We start from the raw sequence: 22,564 nt of genomic DNA on the forward strand, positions 1-22,564 counted from the left end.
TCCAGACACAGTAAAACTGATGCACATATGAACTCACAGAGACTGACGGCACCCCCCAGGGCCTGCCCAGGTTCAAACCAGATGGGGATCCAGCACTGAGAGAGAAGAAAGTAGACATGGGCTCCCACCCTTGCTTGCAATGGAAAAATTTATTTTCTCCAATGGACTCTCACTGAGTATATTAACCCCACTTCAGGTGGGCCCCATGCTCAGGAGCAGTTGTCCAACACAAAACAAATTCAATGGTATTTTTGTATACTTTTACATCATTCGCTCATTTTTTGTCTTACTGGTCTTTTGCTTATATATTTTCTATTCCATTTTTGTTTTTTTGTGGAGTTTGTGTGCTTCTCCCTTTCATTGTTGGTTTGTTGTTGTTGTTGTTGTTTGAGACAGGGTTTCTCTGTATTGTTTTGGAGGTTGTCCTGGAACTCTCTCAGTAGACCAGGCTGGCCTCGAACTCACAGAGAATCACTTGCCTCTGCCTTTGCCTCTTGAGTGCTGGGATAAAAGCCCAGTGTTTGTTTTGTTTTTTAAAGAGAGAGGGGTGTGTGGGATTGGGTGGGTGGGGTGGTGGGGAAAATCCGGGAGGAGTTGCAGGAGGGGAAAAGATAACAGCAACATTCTTGGCACTGATAGGACCAGAGAGGAAATAACAGTAATCAAAGCAGTCAAAACCCTGTCACAGTCACTTAGGCCTGAATGGTCCCTGAAGGTAGGTGACCCAATAGCACTGTGCTGCCAGGACAAACAAATCAGACTTCAAAGGAAAGGCATTCTACTCGCCTTCCATCCCTCCTGATGCAGCACTGCTTCTGTGAGCCCCTTTAGAGCATGTGTAGTTCAGCCTCTAAACTTTGCTAAGATGGACATTTCCACTGAGGTAAGCTTTCTAGAAAACAGCTTGGCAATACTTAACCTAGAGAAGTTACAGATGAATAGCAGGTAGATATGATCAAAGAATATTGTATAAATTATGAAATTCTCAAATAAATAAAAATGTATTTAAAAGGGAATTTAACCAAGCAACCCCATAAGCTCCGAGGTTTTCCTGATGCATGAAGCATAAATTTAAACTCTCAAATTGTAGGCAAGTCACTGTGTATCTGAATTGTTTTAGAAATGTTCCATAACTACCATCAATCAGATTCTCAAGGTATTCCATAACTCAAGAATGCTAAAAACTGTCTAAATGAGTTCAGAATTTCAGAACTGAGGAACCCTCACTCAAGGATCGAGTTGGAGGGACAAGGGAATGATGAAAAGACACACACAGTTATGGAATGGAGTGGAGTAGAAGCAAGCCTACAATGTTGACAGCTTATTCTCACTAGACCTGGGCAGCTTGTCCCATGAAGGTGTATCCATGCACTTTAAAAAAGACACAGGGTCCAAAGAGACGTTAGTGCTAGGAGAGATTAACAAGTCCATGGCTTTTCCAAGGTGGAAAGATTTCAACTTTGAAGAGAAGAAGGAAAGGATGGTCAACTGCTGGAGTCTTGCAGTCTGGAATTTAAACAACTATCAGGTACAGTGGGTTGGGGGAGAGGGAAGGAAATGCAGTGGCGAATGTTACTAAGAGACATGGTAGCGTGTATGGAATTGTCAGAGGCTAACTTTTTTAAAGGTTCAGTGCTATTAAGAAGGTGTGATATGCATGAGAAGCAGCCATTGCTGAAAGAAGGGCGATTATAGTGGGAGAAATTGCTGCAAGCCTACTCACCAGGCACCATTCCCTACCGTCTAACCTGATCAGTCACAGTGCACAGAAATCCATCTTCAAGACTACTCAAAGACACTGAGACACAGAAAACCAGCTGGGGTCCAGCCCATACTACAGCTGCCCAGAGTTTTGATGTTTTGAGATATTAGAACATTTCCATACCAACAACCCCCCTCCTTTACAGAAACAAATTATTATATGCAAATTCACCTCCTGGGCCAAACCTTGATTAGTTAAATTCCTCCTCAAAACTAACTCTCATTCATTTGTAATACTGTGATAGCCTTGTGGCCAACTTTCCTACTTCATCTATTCTCTACTACAATTTGCAGCAGTATGTAGCTCAAGTAACAGCCTTTAAAATATCCGAACGATCTATCCATGGTCATAAACAAAATTTTAAGTCTTCTATAGTCATGCTTATAAGTGAAATGCTATCAACAAACCAAGTTTAACAAAACTTAGAAGCGGGCTGTTCTTGTTAAAATGTGATAGGGAGTCTCCTTGATTCTGCCTCTCTTCCATCCTTATGGATGTTCAGAATTCCTTACCCCAGACCTTCAGTCCCGTGGAAATCTGAAACCTACCCTCTGCCTGCACTTGGCAGGAAAAGAAACTGTATAACCTAAAACCCACCTCTGCTGCCACTGCTGCCCCTATTTTGGCCCTGTTTCCTGATGTTTGCATGGAGATACTAGTTGTCAAATCCATATATTATTAGTATAGGGAATCTCAAATCCACACAAAAAACAAATAAAATACTATATATATTTTAAAAACCCACTTCAACATATATATATATATATATATGCTTTGATGATTAGCTCATAGGCAGCCACATTTCATCTACTCCTCCATAACAATACTTAAGGCAATTTTCCCCATCATGGCTTTTCACCCATGAACATTCCAATTCATTGCTGGAATTGCAAGGATGCAATTAGACAGATGTGGTGGCACACATGTCTAATCCCAGCACTTGACAGGCAGAGACAGGAGGTGCTTGAGTTCAGGGCCAGTCTGGGATATGTGGCAAGACTGTCTCAATAGTGGCATATGCCTATAATCCCAGTTCTTATGTATAGAGGCAAGAGCATCAAGAATTCAAAGTTATTCTCAGTCACAGAACAAGATCAAAGTCAGTCTGTTTTGTTTTTTTGTTTGTTTGTTTGTTTCCAAGTTTTGTAATCCTGTATGTCAAAACCAATAAAACAGGGGCTGAAGAGAGGTAGCTCAGTGGTTAAGAGCACTGGCTGCTCTTCCAGAAGAGCCGGGCTCATTTCCCAGCACCCACAGCTCACAATTGTCTGCAACTCCAGCTCCAGGGGTGTTGACATACAGACAAACATGGAAGGAAAATGCCAATGCACACAAATAAAAAATAAATCATTAAAAAAGTTGTAAGAAAAATCATAAAAATGAAATAAAAACCAACCAAAACATCCTGTCTCAAAAAGCAGAAAATACAAAACAAAGGGGGGATTATAATTCACAAACTCACACTTACAGAATGATCATCCCTTTGTAACAAGTATGTTATGTTTTTTATTTGGTTGGTTGGTTCGTTGGTTGGTTTTTACGAGATAGGGTTTCTCTGAATTGTTTTGGAGGCTATCGGTCCAGCCTGGCCTCAAACTCACAGAGATCCACCTGCCTCTGCCTCCCAAGTGCTGGGATTAAAGGCGTGCGCCACCAACGCCCAGCCAAGTATGTTATGTTTAAATGTCCAATTATCTCATTAAAATGTCCCTTTTTGAGGGGAGGGCATGGTTGAAATATGGTCTCATGCAGCCTAAAATGATCTTGAACTTGATTTACAACTGAGAACAGCTGTGAATTCCTGACCCTCCTCCCTCTTTCTCACAAGTTTATAGGCATTCATTGGGACTACAATCTTGTAATCTATAGGTCTCCCTATATTCTTTTTCTTATTGTAATTAATTTATCAAAGAAATTTGGTCATTTTCATAACATAGTTTAGTATTTCTCCTATCTTATTTCTGGTTAAGAGTTAGATCTAGGGAGGGCACGGGAGGAGGGGAGGGGAAGGGAGAGGGACCTGGAACCGACTTGTGAAGCAACCTTGTTTCTAATCTAAATTTAAACTGGAAAATAAAAAAAAAAAGAAGAGTTAGATCTAGAGGCTTGATCAGACTCAGGAGAGGGTTTTTCTTTGCCCAAATATGTGAGACAAGAACTCCATCACTGAGGCACATCCTCAGATTTTTTAAACTTCACGGGTGGTACCTCTTTTTGTGAAATGGAACACTGATGTTCGGTGCCTAAAAGACTCAGCTATTAGGGGCTCCACAATGATGACATTCTTTTTTGACTACTTCATTTATTAGATGAAATGTCTCTACAAAGAGAATCTCCTCTTGCCCAGTTGGTGCCTAGTGTGCTATATTCTTTTTACATTTCTGTAGTTTTTGCATAGTATTCCATCCGACTTCGATGACTTCAAATCTTCAAGGGGAAGAATCCTAGCTATCCTTTAATAATCCAGTATACCTCAAGGAAGGCTTGCTATCCTTAAAAGGTTGTCATTATAACAGGTCTTCCCTCACTTATTTATAGCCTTCATCATAGAATTGGAACTCTTCGAAACAGGAGTCTTAAGCCCAAGCATCGGAATCAAGTGGTTGTTGGACAAATATTTGCAGGAAAATGAAGTATGAAATAAGTTGGGGTTTTATTTATGAGGTCATTTCCTCTTTCTTTCTTTTTTTACAGACAAGGTCTCTCTATGTAGTTATAGCTGTTTTAGAACTCACCATGTCGGGCGGCGGTGGTGGCGCACGCCTTTAATCCCAGCACTCAGGAGGCAGAGGCAGGCGGATCTCTGTGAGTTCGAGGCCAGGCAGGACCGACAGCCTCCAAAACAATACAGAGAAACCCTGTCTCGTAAAACCAAAAAAAAAAAAAAAAAAAAAAAAAAAAGAATTCACCACGTAGACCCATCTCCCATCTGAGCTCACGCTCACAAAGATCTGCTGCCACTGCCTCCCAAGTGCTGGGATTAATTAAAGGTCTGTGCCACAGCGCCCAGCTCAAGATCATTATTTCTTAAATGGTCCTATTGTAATGCAGTTTACACATTACTGAGATGTAAGTTACCAGAATTAAAGGATACTGTGGGAAGAAAAAGGTAGAATTGAAACCGGGTTATCAAAGTATTCAGCCAGGCACTAACCATGCCCAACAAGAAAAGTGTGAGGCCTCAAAACTACTCAGAAGACAAGGTGAGAACCAGGGTGAGCTGGTGTCCTTCCTAAGGATTCCATCAGACACAGGTTAGAAGTAGATAGTAGCTTTCTAGCAATCAGGTAGGATTCAATGCCCATTGCAAACCCTCTCTTGTCTCTGCACTCATGCAATGCCAGACATGTTAAAGCTGAGGATCTTAGGTAGAGAAACCCTTATTTTCAATGATATAAGGGTTTAAAACAGTTAAATCCCCTTTGAGGGCTGAAAAGATGGCTCAACAGTTAAAAGTACTTGCCACTCTCGCAGAGAACCTGAGTTCGATTCCCAGCACCCACATGGCAGCTTAGATCTCTAACTACAGTTATAAGCAATCCAAAGCCTTCTTCTGGCCTCTATGGTACATAGATATACATGCAAACAAAACACCCACACACACAAAAAAATAAATGTGTAAAAGAAAACTGTTTCCCTTTGTTATGTTCTGAAGGAAGGATGCTTAACATCTCTGACTGGGGGCATAGAACAGAAGCAGGTTTCCTTTCAGTCTTCTGGGGAGGAAAGGAAAAGGACTAACAAGCTGGACCATACCGAGAGGTGAGCAAGAATGGTTACAACCTAACCAGAGGGTCCTGGGTTCCAGAATGAGGAGACCTATCTCCTGAGGACTCAGCCTCTACAGTTTCCATAGTGGACATAAATAGGGTGCTTCAGAAGCAGGAAGACAGCAGGACTACATAAAGATGTGTAAAATAGTCAGTCATCAGGAACATAAAGCAGGAGCATATACAACCATTTATACAGATGTCCATGGCATATTTTATGAGAAAACCAGACCATGGAATATGTAGAATATGTGAAGCCACTGCTCCAAGCAGGTCTATGTTGTGGGAACAGAGAGAAAAATGCCTGAAAGCACAGACAAAAGGACAATGGGAGTGGCACAAACGAAAAATTTTAACTCTCCCATCTGCTATGTTAATTTTCGCTTTAAAAATACGTATGCAAAGCCGGGCGGTGGTGGCACACGCCTCTAATCCCAGCACTCGGGAGGCAGAGGCAGGTGGATCTCTGTGAGTTTGAGGCCAGCCTGGTCTACAGAGCTAGTTCCAGGACAGTCTCCAAAAACAATAGAGAGAAACCCTGTCTCGAAAAAAAAAAAAAAGTATGTAAATGCTTACAAGTAAGAATTTGTGTGTCTGACCTGGGTATTAAACTCAGGGGACCATGCATGATAGACATTTACTCTATCAACAAACTACATTAGCTCCTCAGCCAGAATTCTGCAAAAATAATCAATATATGAAGCAGTGTGGAGTTGGGATATGACAGGTCTGAAGATGCATGCCTTCTGCAGGAGAAGAGGAATCAGCTGATGATGGGCCTGAGAACAGAGGGCACCACACATTATCTCTGCCATCACTGGAGGTTACTGAGCACTGCCATGTTTGGGACCTACTCCACCTTGTGTGGGGTATTGCAGTGGAGAACTACATGGTAAGGGCACACCTGCAGCTGCATTGGTCTCATTTGACCCCAGTAAGTTTTAATTGAGTGGCAATAAGTCTGCTGGGACTCAGATGAAGCACAGATTACAAGTAAGAGATCTGTGAGTCCCTACCCCAGTGTGCCAGCCTTCCACTGTTGAGAAAGTGGAAGAGAAATGAAAAGATGGGGGGGGGTTATAGAAAAAAACAGGATGAAACAGGACAGCCCGGGACATGGCAAGATGGCTATCCCTATTTTGGTCTCTCAGAATTCTAAACCCCAGTTTATATCCAAGGGAAAGAGTAAAACAGGGATTGAAATCATTCCCTCTGGGATTCAAGACCACAGACTGAGATCAATATAGAACAGACTATAGGAAACGCATCACATTCAAACAGGGTGAAGACCAGCTCCCGTTTTAGAACCTCATGTACTTAAATACATAAATATAACCAGAGTTGGAGCCTAAACCCTCTGCTCTTAGGGAACTCACTCGGCACCACAGCTCACAGTACAGCCCAAAGGCTGCCCAGCAAATCTCTACGTAGATCCAGCCCTCTCTTGAGCTCTACACATACCCAACTACCCATTGTTCCTGCTCAGTGTCTCACAGTCACTTCCAACTATTTTTTAGTGGTTGGTTGGTTACAACATCTTGTTAGGTAGCCCAGACTGGCCTCAAACTCTAAAAAAATTCTCCTGCCTCAGCCTCCCTAGGGCTGGGATTAGATATGTACACACTAAGCTTCAAACTCAACTTAAACCTCTTCTAGTCACCTTGTACTCAACACCATTTCCTGTTTCAGTCCGTGGCGAATACCAGCCAGCAACTAGGATATCACCCTTAACTCGTCCTCAGTGCCTCACCATGTGTTCCATTAATTCTGCCTTTTAGGTATCTCAAGCAGTTAGGATTGGTAGTTTTGAAAGACCCCTACCCAGGACCCCCTAGGAAAAGAAAAGCAAGGCCAGGCCGTTGCCTGATGAAAGAAACCCAGACCAGGTGCCTCGCCCAGCTGGCAGGATGTCAAACAGGATCTGTGGTCACCAGAGCAGTCATGGGACCCGGATAATAATTGCTGAAGCGTGCCAGGGTCTTTTATGTGGCAATACCAGGACCCCTAGTCCTTGGCAACTACCCCTGCCCCCAGTTGTGTCTATGATCACCATAGTAGTCATGGGACCAGGATAATAATTGCTGAAGCATGCCGGGGTCTTTCATGAATACTAGGAAACTTAGTCCGTGGGAACTACCCCTGCCCCCAAGATGAGCCAATGAAATGCCTGTTACTTACGTAACCATTAAAACTCTATAAATATTGTACTCCCTGCAAGCCCGGTATGCTCTGCACCTGAGTTGCAGTAGCATCCACAGGCGCCTGTGTACTCAATAAATCACCTCTTGCATTTGCAGCCAGTGGTCTGGCCCTGGTTCTTGGGCAGAGGGTTCGGTTCAGTGCCCGGCGCTTTGATGCCAAGGTCTTTCAGTTTAAAATACAAAGGATTTAGTATTGGGCATGGTGGTTCTGAGAATCTGTTAGGCATGGGAATGAGGACTAGACCAAAACTGGTACTAAGATGTAGCTCTGTTGGTAGAGCACTTGCCTAGCATGCACGAAGCCCTCTTATCCAATCCCCAGCACCCCGAACCAGACATGATAGTGCACATTTATAATCCCATTACTCAGGAGGTGAAGACTCAGCCTTGGTTACATGGTGAGTCCAAGGGATGTCTGGGGCACATGAGATCCAACTAAAATGTGACCTCAGGCAGGTTAGTTGACTACTTTAAATCTCATTTCTTTATCTCTAAGATATGGCTAATCATCAAGTTGTAGTAAATATTAAACAGGAATAAAGCTTTTAACACAAAGCCTAGCCTTAGGATTATTTTGTACTACAGGTTCATGTCATTACCGTCTACATACAAAGGATTTGAAACAGCATCTTACACAGAAAGAACTAACAGGGTGTGTGGGTGCAGGTCTGGAAGTCCAGTTACTACGAAGGATTCAGTAGGAAGGTCACAGCTTCAAGGATAGCCTGCAACTTAATGACATTCCATCTCAAAAGTGAAAATGGGTTGTGGATGCTGGAGAGGTTGCCTAGATTCACTCAAGGCCTCAAATTCAAGTCGAGAGAGAGAGAGAGAGAGAGAGAGAGAGAGAGAGAGAGAGAGAGAGAGAGAAAGGAGAGGAAGACAGAGACAGGGAGGGAAGAAGGAGAGAAAGAGAAGGGGGAGAGACACTAGCTATTACTATCATTTTGCATTGGTAATCATTTTTTATAATGTGCCCCAGTGGCCTAAGGTATCATTATCTCTGCCCCAAATTATGCAGCTTCCTGTAGTTGATTACGCAATCTTTCCCACACTACACTCTTCTCTGTAACATGATCTAGTGATGTTACTGTTTCAAGTTCTTCTTCAAGGTCTCTTAAGGAAGGCACCCTGTGCTCATGATAACCTTTACAACAAGAGTAAGTTCTAGCATATAGCAATATACTTAACATGTAGCTTTTTATGTGACTTCATGAAACTAAATCTTTTCATAGCTCTCATAGGCGCTGTATTCGGATTACTGCCCAAGGATCAGACATCCAGAAAAACCTTGTATCTGAAAAGAAAAAGTTTTTTTTCCATCCTGTTCAAAAGGCCTATTATCAAAAGTACTACTAGACTGAACAGATGCTTCCACATGGCCTTGCCACAAAGTAATCTCTAATCCTTAACTTGAATTCCTGCACAGATCATTTCTAATGGATATTCAGCATAGGACTTGGATGAAAGAAATATATATATATTGGTTTTTCGAGACAGGGTTTCTCTGTATTGTTTTGGAGGCTGCCCTGGAACTCACTCTGTAGAACAGGCTGGCCTTGAACTCACAGAGATCCACCTGCCTCTGCCTCCCGAGTGTTGGGATTAAGGGCGTGCGCCACCAACGCCCGGCTTGAAGTATATCTATTAAATAATGTTATTTCTCCTAGTCCAGGAGCTCAACATAGACGCTACTTATCATTTCAGGTTGTCCTTGAAAATCATCCTTTAAGTAGTTGGACATAACTTAGCAAAATGATCATCTAATTAATATAAACAAATACATATGCAAGCACAGATACAAATAAATGCAAAAGATGTAGCAATAGGTATAATAATAAAGTCATATGCTAGGTATGGTGGCTCATGCCTGAAATCACAGCAGTAAAGAAGCTGAGGTAGGAGGATTATTGTGACTTCAAGATCAGACTGGGCAATAGAGGCTATCTCAAAATAGTAGTAGTAGTAGTAGTAGTAGTAGTAGTAGTAGTAGTAGTAATAGCATACTTGGTATATGCTGATTACAGTTTATGTATTCATAATTTCATTTTATTTTCATCATACATACCATTCAGCTCCATGGTGAGAGGTACAAAAGATTAAGAACTCTGACAAAGAGGGTTGGTTTGGCATGAGGTTCCTTGGTAAGTGTGCTTGCTTAGTATATGCAAGGCTCTAGGTTCAACCCCCAGCATGGAGCAAAAGAAACATACCACAGACCGCACAGCTATGATAGTGAGAATTTGAGTGCAGGAAGCCAGGGCACCAGAGTCTGAGCTTGGTGCTGAGTAGTTTTATATACATTACCATTCTGAATGATCTCAAAAGTTCATGAGCTAGATCTCAGACACTAGCCTCAATAAAGACAAAAGAAGATTTTTTTTTTTTTTTTTTTTGGTTTTTCCGAGACAGGGTTTCTCTGTGTTGTTTTGGAGGCTGTCCTGGAACTAGCTTTGTAGACCAGGCTGGCCTCGAACTCACAGAGATCCGCCTGCCTCTGCCTCCCGAGTGCTGGGATTAAAGGCATGCGCCACCAACGCCCGGCAAGACAAAAGAAGATTAATCAGCATTGAATAAGACATTGAATAGCACAGCTAGAGTCCATATAAAATCTAAGCTAAGCACCATGGATAGGCTCCACTTAGGAAAGTGTCTGTTACACATGTCTCATGATGGAGCATCAGCATTCCAAAATTTCACCTAATGGCCCTGAGAAAGACTTTGGAGGCCAGGAAATGCTGAATGGCGCTGAAAAGACCTGGAACAGCACGATGCTCCTCACTGACCCTCTTACCTTAAAGCCAGCAGTCTCTGAAAGAAGGTACATCTCACAACTGAGGAAAAGTGCTGGTTATGCAAGCATGACAAGAGTTCAGAGTCTCAGCACCCATGTTAAATCCAGTTATACATCTCCCCAGCACTAGGGAATGTAGATGGGTTTTTCTCAGGAGCTCATTGGCCAACCAGTGCAGTCAGTCAATGAGTTTCAGATATAATGAGAGACAGCCAACCAGCGAGTTCCAGGTTCAGTGAGATACTTTCCTCCAAAATAAGGTAGAGAGCAATAGAAGAAGCCACCATGGGTATACATGTACACACACACACACACACACACACACCTCCATCTTGTCAAAGGGCTGCTTACAGTTTTAGTTAAGCTGTAGGATCAAGCCCTGTTAGAATGTGGGAAGCTAGATTTTTGTAATATAATCAATTTAGAAAACGACATAGCAAGACTTCAAGTATTCCATCCTAATCCTGTCTTTAAATTTACATGACCAAGGCACTTGGCAGCTACTGAAGCTTTATTCAGCTAACTTTGCCTTTTTGGAAACTCTTTCAGACTTCTTCCCGATGTCTACACTTGCTTTCCACCCTTACTCTTTTCTGCACACATCTGTTCATTTGTTGGATGCAATCCCAGCACTAAGATGACACACATCCCTTCTGTATTGCTGTAGCCCTTAAGCCTAGCTCATTCCATCAGATGAAATACCAATTTTAAGGACACCTCTGCCCTTCTGTTTTTCTTTGGAAGTTATACGCTCTATTTCTATTCTTTGAACAGAGATAATATGGACACTTAGTTTCACAAAAGTTTTGATCAGTATCTTTACTTTTCTCCCAAATGCCAAGAATCTGAGAATTCTGCTCTAATTACCCCTCAACATACATGTCATTGTCCAGCATTCTGATTTCCTTTTGTCCAGCTCCTAATTACATGCCACCTTTATGTAAAGCTTACATTTGCATCATTTACCAGGGCTTTGAATAGTAAGCCTTCTTGAATCTGCATTCTACTGGGACTCACTGGCCCTCAGCCATGTCTTCTATCCCCATTTATACGCATGTAGCACCTGGTCAAAGTCTGAGTTGTTTCTGAACCCTTAGAGGAAACACACTGACTTCTGGAAACCATCCAGAAATATGGCCATTGGAGTACCACCCGAAAGTTACTATTTACTGTTTTGTGAGTCACACAGGTAGCTTAAATTTGGCTTTCACATCCTCCCACCTTTATCAAGATCAGGGCAAATTCTTTGTTGTCTCCCAAAGTGGGTTATTTGTAGTATAATAAATGTGCACATACTTTGTGTGGTCAGTTTTCTCTTTCCACATTTATATGGGTTCCAGGCATTGACTCGGGTCACAAAGTTTGCATAGCAAATCATCTGATCATGAGTATTTATTCATCCTTGTGCTGGGGGTATTAGCTTTATGTGGATTCTTTCCTTTCCACTTTCCCACATTCTTTAGAAGCTTAAAGTATGCTGTGCTTGGCAATAACTCTGAGTAAAGTTGGTTTATCAGATACTTTCAAGGATTCCAGTCTTGGCTTTGTTTAGAAGGTCAGCTTTCTCTTGTGCCTCTTCAGCAGTGTGTTTAAGCAGTTATCTTTTTTTTTAATACACAGCTAGATGCAGTTCAGTTTTAGAGTGTTTACCAAATGTGTGAAACCCTGAAGTAAATCCCAACAAGACAGAACATTTTTTAAATAAACATTTATCTAGTATGCTACCTCTCTCTGCTCAAAGTTTCTCAGAGAATCTAATCTACCACACTTCCAAAAACAAAAGCCTGAATATTAAAAAGGAATATCCTATAAGGATTAAAATGAAGACAAGGAGGGCCAAAGGGTTGATAAAGATGGGTGAAGAGCATCAATGAAACAATTTGTTTGAAAATGCCATAATGAAACAAAACAAAAAGATGAAGACAAGAGGTATATTGGAAGTGACTGGAACATAATCAGGAGTCCCACCAAAACTCCTTTTCCTCAGGTACATTACAGCATTTGGACTGTGTGTCCATTAGCACTAGAGATAGCAGGGAATGGCAGCAAGACATAGCCTATGTCTTCAAAGTGAAAGTGGCTGTCCTTAGTTGCAACAAAACTAGAAATGGATAGACAAGGGTAGTACTCGAAAGTACTAGAAAAAGACCAATTGTCACATGCTTACAAAAAAACTTGAAATTCCTACAATCACAGCAGCATGAGCTGTCCATGAAGCTCACTTGTGGCTCATTGGCCCTGGTCACTGTACACTACACAAAATGAAAACTCAAAACTGTCTCAATGGCAATTATCTACCTTGCTTCTCCAGCTTTCTTTCATGTCTGCCAGTAATCCTGGGTGGAACAGCTGAAGAATTAGTATTTTAAGGGAGATTTAGGTAGCAGAAAAGTCAAGAAGTCTGCTCTATGAAAAGAAGCTTGCTTCAGGCAGTATCTTATTCTTTCTTGTTTATGTTTTCTTGAACTAGGCCCTCTCTCTGGAATGATTCATTTTCATACCTGACCTCTTTGGCTTTGGACAAGCGTCACTTGCTCCCTAGTTGAAGTACCCTTTTGCAGACAGAAGTAGTTCATTAATTCATTATAATCCAGGACATTCTTTCTGCCTCAAAGTGTACCATATTCAGGGGCAACCTGCCCTTGGAAGCCTGGGAATTACCTGGATGACCTGAAGGATAGAGAAATACTAGAACTCACAGCCTCTGCACTCCCTTTAAAACAAATGTTTCCTTTTATCAATTATCTTCCTATTTTATCATCACCACATTATCTATACTCACTACTATCGCCGAGAGTTAGTCCATCATCCCAGGTTATACATAGAAAATAAGTGTCCTAGAGCAGGGTTTCAAGATAGATAACCACATACATCACATAACCTGTCATTCTACAAGGTTCAGATTCCCAAGACCAACCTATTATTTCCAAAGTGAAACATAGGACTGTGATGTTGGTATAGTACCTATGGTCTTGTGCCTGTAGGCAAGTCCTCTAGTTTAGAGCTACAAGGCCCATCCCTCAGAAGTCTGGGCAGAAGGTTGATCTTTTTTATTTTCTGGGATAAGAATCTGGCAGTACAGCCCAGGACGGTCTGTAACCTATAGGAAGCCTGCTTCAGCTTCCCAGATGCTAGAACTAAAGACATATTTCACCACAGCAAATTTCTGGAATTTATATTTTCAACCAACAGGCCAGGTATTTTTTATGTACTCAGGTTCGCAAAACTAGATCTACTGAGAGGATCTGGTACACACACACACACACACACACACACACACACACACACACACACACACACACACACACACACACACACACGGAAAAAACTCTTTAACATTACTAAAAGGGGCAGAAGTTGAGAGCATTGGCTGCTCTTCCAGAGCACCCAGGTTCTGTTCTCAGCATCCACATGGCAGCTCACAACCATCTACTGTAACTCCAGTTCCAGAGGATCCAACACCCTCTTCTAGTCTCTTTGGACACTGCACACATGTGATGCAGGCAAAACACTCATATAGAAAAAAAAAAACTATTAAGAAGAGCCATGAAGGAACGAATTCCAAAGGTTTCTAATGTAAGCAAGAACTATCAAGAGGCATAGAAAGTACCATGGCGTCTGTCATGAAACTTCAGAAAATCAAGCAACAAGGCACAAGCCCAGAATCTCAGCACTTGGGAGTCAAAGGCTTGAGGACTGATCTACATAGTGAGTCCCAAGTCAGCTAGGGCTAGAGTGAGGCTTTGTCTTTAAAAACCAAACAAACCAATTCACATGATCTAGATCTCTGAAAATGTGTGTAGCTGAACCTAGTGATATTCACCTATAACCCCAGTACTGAGGAGACAGGCAGGAGGACCATATCTCAGGCCAGCCAGAGGTATGGTTTCTATCTGCCATAATACCAATGGCCAGGGTTTTCTACATGGATAGAAATCAAACCTTGCTGCATGTTTTTGACTTTGTATTTTATTCTTTAGATCTATGACTACAGGCATTAGTGCAAATCAAGCCTTAATGTACACAGCTAGTGTGCTGGAGTTGCTTGGTCTCACAAGCAGAAAAAAGTTCTCATACTTAAATTTAGTATAATGTGGTGATCCTAGACAGCCAAATGATTTTAACTGAAGATGTGAGTATAGAATAAGCATTTTACACAAATGCTCTTTAAGTTTTTAAACTATATGACAGCACATTAAGGGTCCTGTAAAAGTGTCTTCCTATGAGTCTGAATCTTTGGCATCTGCCATAAAGATATCCCTCAGTAATCTAGTTTCTGTTAACCAGCCATATACAATTTTGCAGGCTATCCTATCAAACAGTCTGACCCACTCCATGTGGTCTGTGATTAGTGCACATGTGCAGAGGACTTTGAACTCTTTCACATTTACTAAGGTGGCAATTGGGATTGCTGGTTTTAACCCTCTAGATTCAATGCATTTTGAATTCAAGAGAGCCATGCATTCAGTGCTGATCTTTGTCAAATGATGTGAAAAAAACCAAGAGAATGAGGAAGCTATCAGTCTGCACTCTTCAGTTTCTATCTCTATTAGCAATAAGTTTTTCTGCTCTACTTTAGTCATTGATTAAGACTCTGGGGTGGGGGTTGTTCCAAAGAATGTTCCTTGATAAGAATTGGGACCAAAACAAAAGTAAACCCATCCTGAGACAACTTCCTTCTGGTAGCCCTGAAAAGAAAAAGAACACTGATACCAAAATGACTATGATGAAAAAGGAGGGAAGAAATACAGCTCGAAGTGAAGAAACGACACAGATCTCCCACATACACACTTTAAAAACTTTATTTATATAAAAAACTCATTTGTTTTTAAAAGCATTAACAAGAGAGAAAGAAAAAGAGAAGATACAGAGCAGAAGACATGCCCCTTAGTAGTGTTCGGTGGGAAGGTAGGATTTTTGGTTTGCTGAAATTGAATGTTTAGTGTTTTTATAAATGAAAGAGGAAAAAACAAAACAGTTAAAGGTCCCCAAAATCCCATGGCTATTCTAGTACCCACACCCCACCGAAAACAAGAGCACCAGGAAGAGCAGAGGAGAACAAGAGAAACTGAGAACAGAGCCAGGTCTGGGTGGGGGAGGCTCCCTGTGCAGGGTACTGAGGGTCACAAGGAGAGGCTCCTTTTTGCCAGAAAAGGTGGATGGGGGTAGGAAGAAATGGAGGGAAGCAAACAGGAAAAAAAAGGAGGAAAAAAAAGGGATTGGTGGGTTGTGCACTTTTCTCCTACCCCATAGCCTCAATATATTAAGGAACAGGACAAGAGGGATGAAGAATTCCAGTTGCATTGAACAGATTTTTTTTTTAGATTAAGGAATGAGAACAAATAAGGAAAAAAAATAAAAAACAAAACAAAACAAAAAAATACAACCCACATAGTAGCTGATTCTCCAGCCCAACCTGTAACATTCCCTACAATTGGAAAGGGTATAATGGAGGCAAAGGAACTGGCCAGAAAGCCTTAATTCCCTATAAGCTTTCAGAGATGATGGGAACAGGGGACGACTAATAGAGTCATGGCACTCCTTCCTACCAGCCTCACTTTGAGACTTAATCAAGATGGGATAGTCACCAATCCCTACTGTACACCGTTGAGCAGAAGCCTGCTGTGGCTAACCCAGAGGCTATAACAAGCCCCAAAGGGACTTGAGCTTCTTTAGGTCATCACTCCTCTTCTTCCCTTCAGCTACTGAGGGTCAACAGTGGTTAAGAAAATAAAATCTAACTTGCAAAATCATGAGAAATGAGACTGCAAAGGCAAAGAAAGGCACGTGGAAGAGAGGGAGGAGATGCACCCCAGGCCAAAGGCACAAAGAGGAGGCAAAGCCAGGGCAACTCCTACCTTAGAAGGGCAAAGGGGGCAGGAGTTATGTACAAGTCTTGTAGTTGGCCAACAAATCCAGGGAGGGAGAAAAGGAGGGACAAGCCTATAAAGGAAGAAAAGAAAGGGGGCGGGGAAGGTGGGGAGAGCCAGCCTTGAAGCTTCCTGCCAGTCTCAGACTAAGGGCTTCATGTACATTCCTTCTACTTCCTCCTAGAGGTTCATCTTCTCCCCAATAGACAAGCTTTCTGTTTCTTCTCAAGCAAGAAGTGTTCCATGGTATTCTCTTTTCTACATAGCCTCTTGCAAACAGTCAGGTCAAGTTAGCAGATTTATCACAGGGTAAGAGAGGAGGGTTGAGGACAGCCTTGGTCAGGGCAGCACCCCAAGGTTGGCCTGAAGCTGACAGAAGAGATGGAGTCTGTAAGGTCCTTTGTGGTCCCTGTCTCAGACAGGACAAACGAGTTCTCAATCCCAGTTTGAGGAGTACCTCGCTTACTCGAGGGCCCTTGCCAGGTGGAATGTGCCAATATTTCCAGCCTTCTTGGCTTCAAAAACAGCCACTGGATAAGGGAAGAACTCACAGTTCCCATTATCCAAAACAAAATTAAAAGTTACCTCCCCACCAGAAAGATAGTCTTGATTAAAAGTCATCAGTTGGTCAGAATGCTGAATGCAATTTTCAGTTCTTCCCACAGCTTCCAGCGAAGAGTTCCATTCTCTCCCTCCCTCCCACACAGGCCAACAGTCCAAGGAGGGCTGGCAAAAAGAGCTAATCTGCAGCAGTTTCTCAAGATATGCAAATAACTGAGTCAAGTTTCTTGGGGAAACTGGAAGTAGGGGATGGGAGGACAGGACGATTAACTTCAGTGGAAGTTTGGGAATTGATGGAATGAAGGCAGCCACTCTGGGCTTTAAGGGTAGGAGGCAGCCTGGCAGTTGGCACAATAGTCCAGCGAAGAAAAGAAAAAAATCATCAGTCCATTTCACCACCAAAAATAAAAGTAATATATTATATGCTCAGATGGAGCAGGTAGAGTGGTGCTAAATCTTCTGCTGTAGGGAAAAAAAAAAAGAGAGAAAGCTGTTAATAAGGTTGAGAACAGGAAGACCTGGAGGAAAAGAAGGCAACTGAATAAATCTGGAGTCAGGAAAGCAGCACACAACAGAGAACCAGATTACCCACTGCACCCCAGCTCTGTAGAGGTCAGGGTCACAGAAGCAGAAATCCTTGGGCCCCACATGGCTCAGACAAGTTTCTCAGGCCTGATCAGATCAGCATGATTAGCAAAGAGTAGGCACACAGAGGCCACCTTCTTAAGGACCATTTTAGGGGTAACTGTAGGACATACCATGGGGGAGTAAGACACTTGGTCCCCCTCATCATCCAAAACCAACACATCCAACTCTTCCTCCAAAGATTCCTGCCCCTCGTCCTGCTGTGAACACATGCAATTTGTTAGTAAGAGAGCCAAGTTAAGAACCTCTAACTGTGTGCCAGTTATGAATATGCCAAAGTTTGTAAACAAACACTGTTAAAAAGTAAAAAGGTAAACACCCTCAAGGTAAGTGCAAGAACAGGATAGGAGAGAACAGATTAGTTCATGTTAGTCACATCAGTAACACTTGCAAAGACTTTCTCCAACACAATGAAGACCATCCCAAGAAACTTCAAGATGCATCAAAACCTCTACTTTTTTCCTGAAAATACCTACCAAAGAAAGATACTGTCTTTCTCTTTTCTTTCCCCATTTCATACATCATACAGTTTCAAAGTATTATCAGTCTCCTATACACAGCAGTAAGTATATAACAAGGATTTACCATCAAGGGTGCTCCCTTCAATGGCTCCATATCACCCAGATCCCCAGATCGATCCAGTGTTCTATTATGGTCTCCTCTTTCATTCAGTGTGGAATAGTTGTTATCTAGAGAAAAAAGTACACAGAAACAAGATAGTCTCTCTAGTATACAATGTATATGAAGTGGGCATCTCCATAGAGAAGTGAGCTAGCTAACTGGAATATAATGAGGAAAAGAATGTATGTGAAATATCCAGTACTAGGGATGTAGTTCAGTGGTAGTGGTTAGCCTAGACTCAATTCCCATCACTGTAAAAACAACAAAAGGAAAATAATGAATAACAACAATGTATCCTATGGTGGGTAATACTAAAAAGATTGGGCTTGCTTATAGACAGCTCTGAAATTAGGAGAAGACAGAAGTAAGCTGCAATTGGAAGGAACTGACAGAACAAAACACAACTTGAGCTCAGCCTTTGGGAATGAGAAGAAGTTAGAAGAGCAAATGGGAAGGACATTCCAGTAGAAGACTTAATATACCCAAGGTTTTTTTTTTTTTGTTTTCTTTTTTTTGGGGGGGGGGGGGGAGGTTCAAGGGTTTCTCTGTGGCTTTGGAGGCTGTCCGGGAACTGGCTCTTGTAGAGATCTGCCTGCCTCTGTCTCCTGAGTACTGGGATTAAAGGCGTGCACCATCACTATTCAGCTATACCCAAGGTTTTTAAATAATGCAGTCTGTTGGATGTCCTGACGCAAACCTACAGTTGCAGCACTTGGGAGGTAAAGAGATGAAGATCCACAGATGTTCAAGGTCATCCTCAGCTATATAGTGAGCTCAATGTCAGTCTGAAATATGGGCTACCCTAATAATAACAAATAATAAAGTAGAATGATGAGATAGAACAGCAGGTAGGCAAGAGGCTCAAGAATTGAAGACAATCCTCAGTTGTATTATAAGTTCACAGCTAACCTGGGCTACGAGACCCTGACTCAAAAAAAAAAAAAACAAAAAAACAAAAAAAGAGCAAGTAGATCAGCTAAACTGAAAGGAGGGAGGAGGGGAGGGAGGGAGGGAGGGGGGAGGGAGAGAGGGAGAGAGGGAGAGAGGGAGAGAGGGAGAGAGAGAGAGAGAGACAGAGACAGAGAGGGGCACATCAAGACTTTCTGAGAGAGCCAGGCATTGGTGGCGCACGCCTTTAATCCCAGCACTTGGGGAGGCAGAGGCAGACGGATCTCTGTGAGTTCAAAGCCAGCCTGGTCTACAGAGTTAGTTCCAGGACAGCCTCCAAAGCTACACGGAGAAACCCTGCCTTGAAAAACCACAAAAAAACTTTCTGAGAGCATGTTAGGAGGATCAAAAGTTCAAGGTCAGGGGCTGGAGAAATGGCTCAGCAGTTAAGCACACTTGTTGCTCTTGCAGAGGGGTCTGGGTTGGCTCCCATCACTCACACAGTAGTTCACAACTGTACCTACTAAAACTGTACCTAACTCCAGTTCTAGGGAATCTTACCTCTGAGGGCATGAAGCACCACACATGGCAAACAAGCATACCAGCAAAATACTCACATGCATAAAATAAATAAGCCAGGTATGTTGGCAAACACTTTTAATCCCAGTACAGGGCAGGCAAAAGCAAGTAGAATCCTGTGAGTTCAAGGTCAGTTTGACCAACAAATTAAGTTTCAGGACAAACAGGAATATACAGAGAGAATCTGCCTCAAAAAATAAAAATTCTAAAAATGGTTTTTAAAAAATTTTTAAGAGTTTTAAGGAAATTTAAGAAAGGTCATCCCATCCAAAGCAACATGTGAAAATGTAGATAAGAATAGATTGATCAAATTTTATTATATTTCCAGACATCCTTTCAAATGGAGACTATTAATCATAATACTTCAGGGATGGCAAATGATAAGGGTATTTAGGGGGGGTAAAAAGCTACAGAAAAAAATAGGCCAGGCATCGTGGAGCTATCTATAATCCCAGCACTTGGGAGGTGGAGGCAAGAGGATCAAGAGTTCAGGATCAGCTCAACTGCAGTGAGTTCAAGACCAGGCTATGTAACTTGAAACACTGTCTCAAAAAAGAAAGGAAAAAGAAAAGAGGAGAAAATACCTACTCACCCCAGTTAAACACTATTCTGCAACATTAGACGGGAATTCATCACCTACCTAATGATTTTGTGTTTGACCCCATATTGCTCATTGGAATTTCTTCCCGGTCAGGTTTCTTATCTATATGGAATTAGAAAGTTATCCAAATCAAAATCCAATACACCAAAATCTATATAAAGAGTAGACATTTCTCTCTGGCATGCCATTCTTCCCTGCCCTTTCAAATAACATTTTACTCAGCACATACAAAGGGCCAAGTACTAGTCACAACCTACAGTTACAGGAAAGCCCTCACAGAACATTGATCTCTTTCCTACAAAAACCTAAATACAAGAAGATTTCAGAGGCCAGAAGACAGCTCAGTGGATATAAGTACTTGTTTCGAAGCCTGATGGCCTGTCTCCCCTGGAATCAACTTGTGGAAGGAACTGACTCACATAAATTGTCCTCTGACCTCTGTATATGCACCTACATATCTAAACAAAATAAACAAATAAAAAGCACTTCAGCAATCTGGGCCTCTTTAGTCTTCAAAATTATGAAGGTCTAGGTTAAAGATTGGCTCAAAAGTGGGTTAGGCATTAGCCATCAGAAGCTTAGATTCTGCCCCTAATCACACACACAGAATAAATTAAGATGCAAAGGACTTTTATCAGTGTGGAACAAGTACATATTACTATATTCAGAAATGTAAACATCTATTCTACTTAGAAATAAATTTATTGCATAGTCATAATCACCTTCAATTTAAAAAGCATTGTGTGTGGACTGCAAAGGCGGCTCATCGGATCAAGCACTTGCTGTGCAAGCCTGACAGCCTGAGTTTGATTCCCAGAAGCCATGCAAAACTACAAGACCCAGCATCACAGTTGTCCCCTGAGCTCCACTTGAAAGCCAAAGTATATGTATGCTCACAGCACATACCACGTCCACAATAATAATAAAATTGAAAGACAAAAAAAAAAAAAGTAAGGAGCACTGTTTAACATTTTGGTATACCTCTTCTAACTTTGATTAATAAGCACACCCCCATAATTTTAGCACTTAGAAGATAGAGGCAGGGGATCACTGATTCTATATAGTGAGTTCCATGTCAAGGCCCTGCCTCAAGAAAAATCATAAAACATAGATGGGTTAGCCTGTCTTGCCTTTGAATGGAATTATTTACTCATACAGGATTTTGAAAATATCACGGCGTTGTCTCCCTGCAAGATAATGGTTTACAGATATGTAAATGTTATAAAATTAACACATTTTAGTATGCATGTGTATTTTTAAAACATTTATATCATCACTTTGTGTGTGTGTGTGTGTGTGTGTGTGTGTGTCTCAGTCGGTGTCCATCCATACCATGACATGGATATGGTGGTCACTTCAAGAGTCAGTTCTCTTTCAGGGATGAACTCAGGTTGTCAGGCTTGGAACAAGTGAGTTTACCTACTTAGTCACCTTGATGGCCCTACAAAAAGTCTTTTAAGTACTGGGAAATTATCAAGCCCAATGACATGGTTTTAGTCTATTCTGCCCCCCCCCCCCCCCAGTGCCAGGATGAGTCACCACACTCGGCCAAAATTATATTGTTAATTGTTTACTCAGGTAGCAAATACTGTCAGTTTTTTGTTGTTGAGGTTTTTTGTATTGCTTTGTTTTGTTTGTTTTTCTGATACAAGGTTTCTCTGTATAACCTTTGGCTGTCTTGGAACTCCCCTCTGTAGACCAGGCTGGCCTCAAACTCACAAGAGTTCTGCCTGCATCTGCATCTGCCTCTCAAGGACTGGGATTAAGAGTGCGGTGTCACCACCACCTGGTTTTGGCCCCTGTTTTTTAACCCAAGTGATAGTTTCCACATTTATTTTTGAGGAAATGCTTACCAAATAAGCATGTTTCAGCTGCTTCATAAAGTAAAATAGTACTGTAAATAAGTAATACCTACAGTCTGCCTCAAGACAGCCACAGTGGCTCCCTACACAGCACAAGTGCTGCCCATTTCCTCATTAGCACTACACATCTAAACGATGCGTACTCAGGGTATTAACGTTTATGGCTCCATCAAGGGTGCTCCTGAGTGAAGATGGCTTTTTATAGAGTATATGGTAATGAAAATAATTTATTCAGCAGTGTTGCCACCCTTATTCATGTTGAGCAACCAGCAGCAAGCACCACTGTTTTTATGCCATCAGCACGTATGTCCAAGAGTCTTGGGACCCTCACACCACACTCCAAAGCTATGGGCCAAATCAAAAGCCGAAATCATTAAGAAGGCTTACAGTACATACTTTCAGTGAAAGAG

General features: G+C 41.8%; 1 protein-coding gene across 26 annotated transcripts in view; it reads right to left on the reverse strand.

The window, feature by feature from the left end:
- Positions 1–22,564, reverse strand: part of Ctnnd1 (catenin delta 1) — a 78,295-nt gene that overhangs the window by 9,830 nt on the left and 45,901 nt on the right. For 6 of the 26 annotated variants that reach the window (XM_021232188.2, XM_013121228.3, XM_021232194.2 and 3 more), the window contains 2 exons: positions 20,332–20,394; positions 18,189–18,292 (listed from right to left, as the gene is read on the reverse strand). The exons of 1 other annotated variant lie outside the window; for it this stretch is intronic. In XM_021232188.2, the coding sequence (XP_021087847.1) occupies positions 18,189–18,292; positions 20,332–20,394 (167 nt within the window). Of the gene's footprint in view, positions 1–15,313; positions 17,421–17,716; positions 17,804–18,188; positions 18,293–20,331; positions 20,395–22,564 lie in introns of those variants that run through there. 19 more of the 26 variants (XM_013121231.3, XM_021232190.2, XM_021232212.2 and 16 more) reach the window with 11 other exon arrangements.

This window comes from Mesocricetus auratus, unplaced genomic scaffold, assembly GCF_017639785.1.
Source record: "Mesocricetus auratus isolate SY011 unplaced genomic scaffold, BCM_Maur_2.0 Super-Scaffold_100004, whole genome shotgun sequence".
In the NCBI taxonomy this organism is placed as follows: Eukaryota; Metazoa; Chordata; class Mammalia; order Rodentia; family Cricetidae; genus Mesocricetus; species Mesocricetus auratus.